Source organism: Monopterus albus, unplaced genomic scaffold (genome assembly GCF_001952655.1).
Source record: "Monopterus albus unplaced genomic scaffold, M_albus_1.0 scaffold394.1, whole genome shotgun sequence".
Lineage (NCBI taxonomy): Eukaryota > Metazoa > Chordata > Actinopteri > Synbranchiformes > Synbranchidae > Monopterus > Monopterus albus.
This window is the reverse complement of record NW_018128274.1, coordinates 433,915-438,277: the sequence shown is the minus strand read 5'-3', so window position 1 is coordinate 438,277 and position 4,363 is coordinate 433,915. Positions and strand designations below refer to the sequence as shown.

At 40.9% G+C, this 4,363-nt stretch overlaps 1 protein-coding gene across 2 annotated transcripts in view; it reads left to right on the top strand.

The window, feature by feature from the left end:
- Positions 1-4,079, top strand: part of gca (grancalcin) — a 30,588-nt gene extending 26,509 nt beyond the window's left edge. Inside the window, exons 7-9 of one of the 2 annotated variants that reach the window (XM_020586088.1) lie at positions 781-839; positions 1,366-1,424; positions 3,984-4,079. In XM_020586088.1, the coding sequence (XP_020441744.1) occupies positions 781-839; positions 1,366-1,392 (86 nt within the window). In that variant the 3' untranslated portion in view covers positions 1,393-1,424; positions 3,984-4,079. Of the gene's footprint in view, positions 1-780; positions 840-1,365; positions 1,684-3,983 lie in introns of those variants that run through there. The other variant, XM_020586090.1, reaches the window with a different exon arrangement.
- The last annotated feature ends 284 nt before the right edge of the window (positions 4,080-4,363 follow it).

Sequence of the window (4,363 nt, the reverse complement as noted above, 5' to 3'; positions counted from 1 at the left end):
TTATGGTGGAAAATAAGTATTTGGTCAATACCAACAGTTCATCTCAATACTTTGTTATATACCCTTTGTTGGAAATGACAGAGGTCAAACGTTTTCTGTAAGTCTTCACAAGGTTTTCACACACTGTTGCTGGTATTTTGGCCCATTCCTCCATGCAGATCTCCTCTAGAGCAGTGATGTTTTGGGCCTGTCTGTATTTTCAATCTAATTCTCTCAAATTGTGTTTTACCAGTCTGCTCGGGTCAACAAACCCATGCTCTTTACAAAAAGTAAATGTGCTCTGGATGTTCTCAGCTCACATACAGTACCCTACGACCCTACAATAGAAGAGGTTGCTTCCTGTAAATATCTTTGTCTGTTGGACAGTTAAACTTTTTTTGTAGACCAAAAGCATGCATGCTTTGTTCAGTAAAGTCAGCTTTTTTTTTTTTTTTACCAGTTCTTGATTATGGTGATTTTATTTACATGCAAGCCCCAGCTTGTGCCCCCCACGTATTACATACACTTGAGTCATCGTCTTATCCGATATGATAGTTTTTGCTTAAATTTTAATAACTAATATTTGTTTTGCTTGTGAAAGTGTGTTTTATGTTGTGTAAGCAGGGCTCATAGGGCCACCCTCTAGACATAAAGGTTAAATGAATGAATGTCATTATACCTTGAAGCACTGTGCCATTCGGTGCAGGCATGGTGCACAAATCTGGGTCACAGGGTAATGCGGTGAAACTAGTTTGTAACTGTGGCCTTCAGCGCTGTGACTGTTGCCTCTTTGTGTTGTAGACAGCTTCAGGCGGAGAGACACCATGCTCCAGGGATCTGTCACCTTCCAGTATGACGATGTAAGTACAGTAGCTTTCACTCTTTCGGATAGTTTGTAGCTTGAGACAAGTCTTTCACAATGTTCTCATTCAGAATGAAAGTTGGGAATTCTCCTCCATCTTGATTTGCTGTCTAACCATGGCCTCTTGCTACACCTACCACCAGCAGCTTCCCAACAGCATCAAGCCTATTACGTCAATTGGCTGGATCAAAAAACTATACCCAACATCATTTCTTAATTTAAGTGTTATTACTTTGCTCCTAAAGCTTCTTGCTCTACAGCGACTTGGGGTTGTGGCCCCTGGCCTGAATCAAATTGAGGAACTGTATGAAAATTCCGGGGGTGTTAGAGCACAGGCTCAAACAAGTTTGCACTTGCCTTCCCCATCAGCACACCTGAAGCTGCAGTTGGACTTTGGCAACATGTGAAACAGTCCAGTGCAGCGTTTCCTGTTGAGGTCTTGCGGTTGATTTATAAAAGGACTTTATGATTTACACTCTGTCCATCCCTCCACCCCCTCCCCTCTCTGTGCCTCTTTTTAACAGTTTATCCTGTGCACAATGGCCATCTGAGCGTCGCTGTCTGTCCCACAGCATAAGCCCAGGTCACTGAACGAACCAATCAGAAGCTCATTCTGGACCAGTGGCTCACAGGAATACAAATATGTTAGACTGAGCAGCCATGAGCTGCTACATGAAATGACCCATTGCTTGTAATGCTTTAGTCTAGTATGTCACACAGGGATGTGGTGAAGATGTATCAGGTGAACACCAGAGTTGCAACTGCCGACTACTAAAATAATAAAACTAATAAATTACAGTGCCTTGCGAAAGTATTCGGCCCCCTTGAACTTTGCGACCTTTTGCCACATTTCAGGCTTCAAACATAAAGATATAAAACTGTAATTTTTTGTGAAGAATCAACAACAAGTGGGACACAATCATGAAGTGGAACGAAATTTATTGGATATTTCAAACGTTTTTAACAAATAAAAAACTGAAAAACTGGGCGTGCAAAATTATTCAGCCCCCTTAAGTTAATACTTTGTAGCGCCACCTTTTGCTGCGATTACAGCTGTAAGTCGCTTGGGGTATGTCTCTATCAGTTTTGCACATCAAGAGACTGAAATTTTTGCCCATTCCTCCTGCAAAACAGCTCGAGCTCAGTGAGATTGGATGGAGAGCGTTTGTGAACAGCAGTTTTCAGTTCGTTCCACAGATTCTCGATTGGATTCAGGTCTGGACTTTGACTTGGCCATTCTAACACCTGGATATGTTTATTTGTGAACCATTCCATTGTAGATTTTGCTTTATGTTTTGGATCATTGTCTTGTTGGAAGACAAATCTCCGTCCCAGTCTCAGGTCTTTTGCAGACTCCATCAGGTTTCCATCCAGAATGGTCCTGTATTTGGCTCCATCCATCTTCCCATCAATTTTAACCATCTTCCCTGTCCCTGCTGAAGAAAGCAGGCCCAAACCATGATGCTGCCACCACCATGTTTGACAGTGGGGATGGTGTGTTCAGGGTGATGAGCTGTGTTGCTTTTACGCCAAACATAACGTTTTGCATTGTTGCCAAAAAGTTCGATTTTGGTTTCATCTGACCAGAGCACCTTCTTCCACATGTTTGGTGCGTCTCCCAGGTGGCTTGTGGCAAACTTTAAACGACACTTTTTATGGATATCTTTAAGAAATGGCTTTCTTCTTGCCACTCTTCCATAAAGGCCAGATTTGTGCAGTATACGACTGATTGTTGTCCTATGGACAGAGTCTCCCACCTCAGCTGTAGATCTCTGCAGTTCATCCAGAGTGATCATGGGCCTCTTGGCTGCATCTCTGATCAGTCTTCTCCTTGTATGAGCTGAAAGTTTAGAGGGACGGCCAGGTCTTGGTAGATTTGCAGTGGTCTGATACTCCTTCCATTTCAATATTATCACTTGCACTCTCCATCCAACCTCACTGAGCTCGAGCTGTTTTGCAAGGAGGCATGGGCAAAAATTTCAGTCTCTCGATGTGCAAAACTGATAGAGACATACCCCAAGCGATTTACAGCTGTAATCGCAGCAAAAGGTGGCGCTACAACGTATTAACTTAAGGGGGTTGAATAATTTTGCACGCCCAATTTTTCAGTTTTTTATTTGTTAAAAAAGTTTGAAATATCCAATAAATTTCGTTCCACTTCATGATTGTGTCCCACTTGTTGTTGATTCTTCACAAAAAATTACAGTTTTATATCTTTATGTTTGAAGCCTGAAATGTGGCAAAAGGTCGCAAAGTTCAAGGGGGCCGAATACTTTCGCAAGGCACTGTATTGTTCAGATTATGAATCACATAGCTACTCTGGTCCTTCTTTAGCTGTCAACTTTTAAATTTAGCTTGAGGTCATTCATTGTGAATAACAGGTTATTTGCCACGCTCTATGTTCAATGATCAAGAGAAAATGTAATTAGAAGAGGTTACAGCTCATCATGTGAAGTAACATGTCATTTAACAAAAAAAAAAATATATATGTATGTATATTATATATATAGGTAAAATACATCAGTGGTTTTAAATTACTTGTGTAGGATTTCTGACTTTCAAAATAAGTTGCAAACATTGTAGACAACTTTACATGAGTTCATATCAATTTGATTAATGCTGTCATCACAGTTTTACACATTAGGGCTTTGAAGATGACATGATTATACCAGAGGTGCTTTGTCTCATATTGGAGTTAGATTCGTATGTAAGGATGTTCTGGTCTGTGAGACACCTACTGTGCCTTTCCAGTCTCTGAATGTATGCTCTAATATATGAAAAGCATTTATATAGGACCTTATAATTCAGCATCTTGTTTGAATAATTGTTAGCAGCAGTTACTGACAGGTTATTTTACTTTTACAGTGAACTTCAGATAATTATGACTTACTGTAGCTAGCACATCTTCTCACATGCCTCATTTCTAGTGGTATTTTGTATGCACTTGTGCATTATATAAATTCTATTAAGCCTAACCACAGTGGATTGTAGATGCGTATGAGCTTGATGTTTAACCTGATAACATGCCAAAGTGACTATGAGCTGATAGAAAGCCACACTGATACCTGTTTTTTCATGACACTTGTCATATGTTTATGTGCCTGCGATGTATAATTGTAAATGTTTTGTTTCCGTGTTTCAGTACAAGCACAGCCAGGTGAAGCCAGCCTCTACACATAGCCATTGCTGTATGAAAGATCTTAGTTTGTTATTCAGAATAAACACTTTTTTCAATCCATTTTTGCTTTCTCTTTAATAATATATACAGTTGTGCATTTTCTCCAGTTTGTTTACACAATATATTTCCATCCATCCATTTTCCTCCGCTTATCCAGAACCGGGTCGCGGGGGCAGCAGTCTAAGCAAAGATGCCCAGACTTCCCTCTCTCCACACACTTCCTCCAGCTCCTCTAGGGGAATGCTGAGGCGTTCCCAGGCCAACCGAGAGACAGTACCTCCAGCATGTCCTGGGTCTTCCCCAGGGCCTCCTCCTATTTCATTCCCTGAACTAGTTAGGAACAG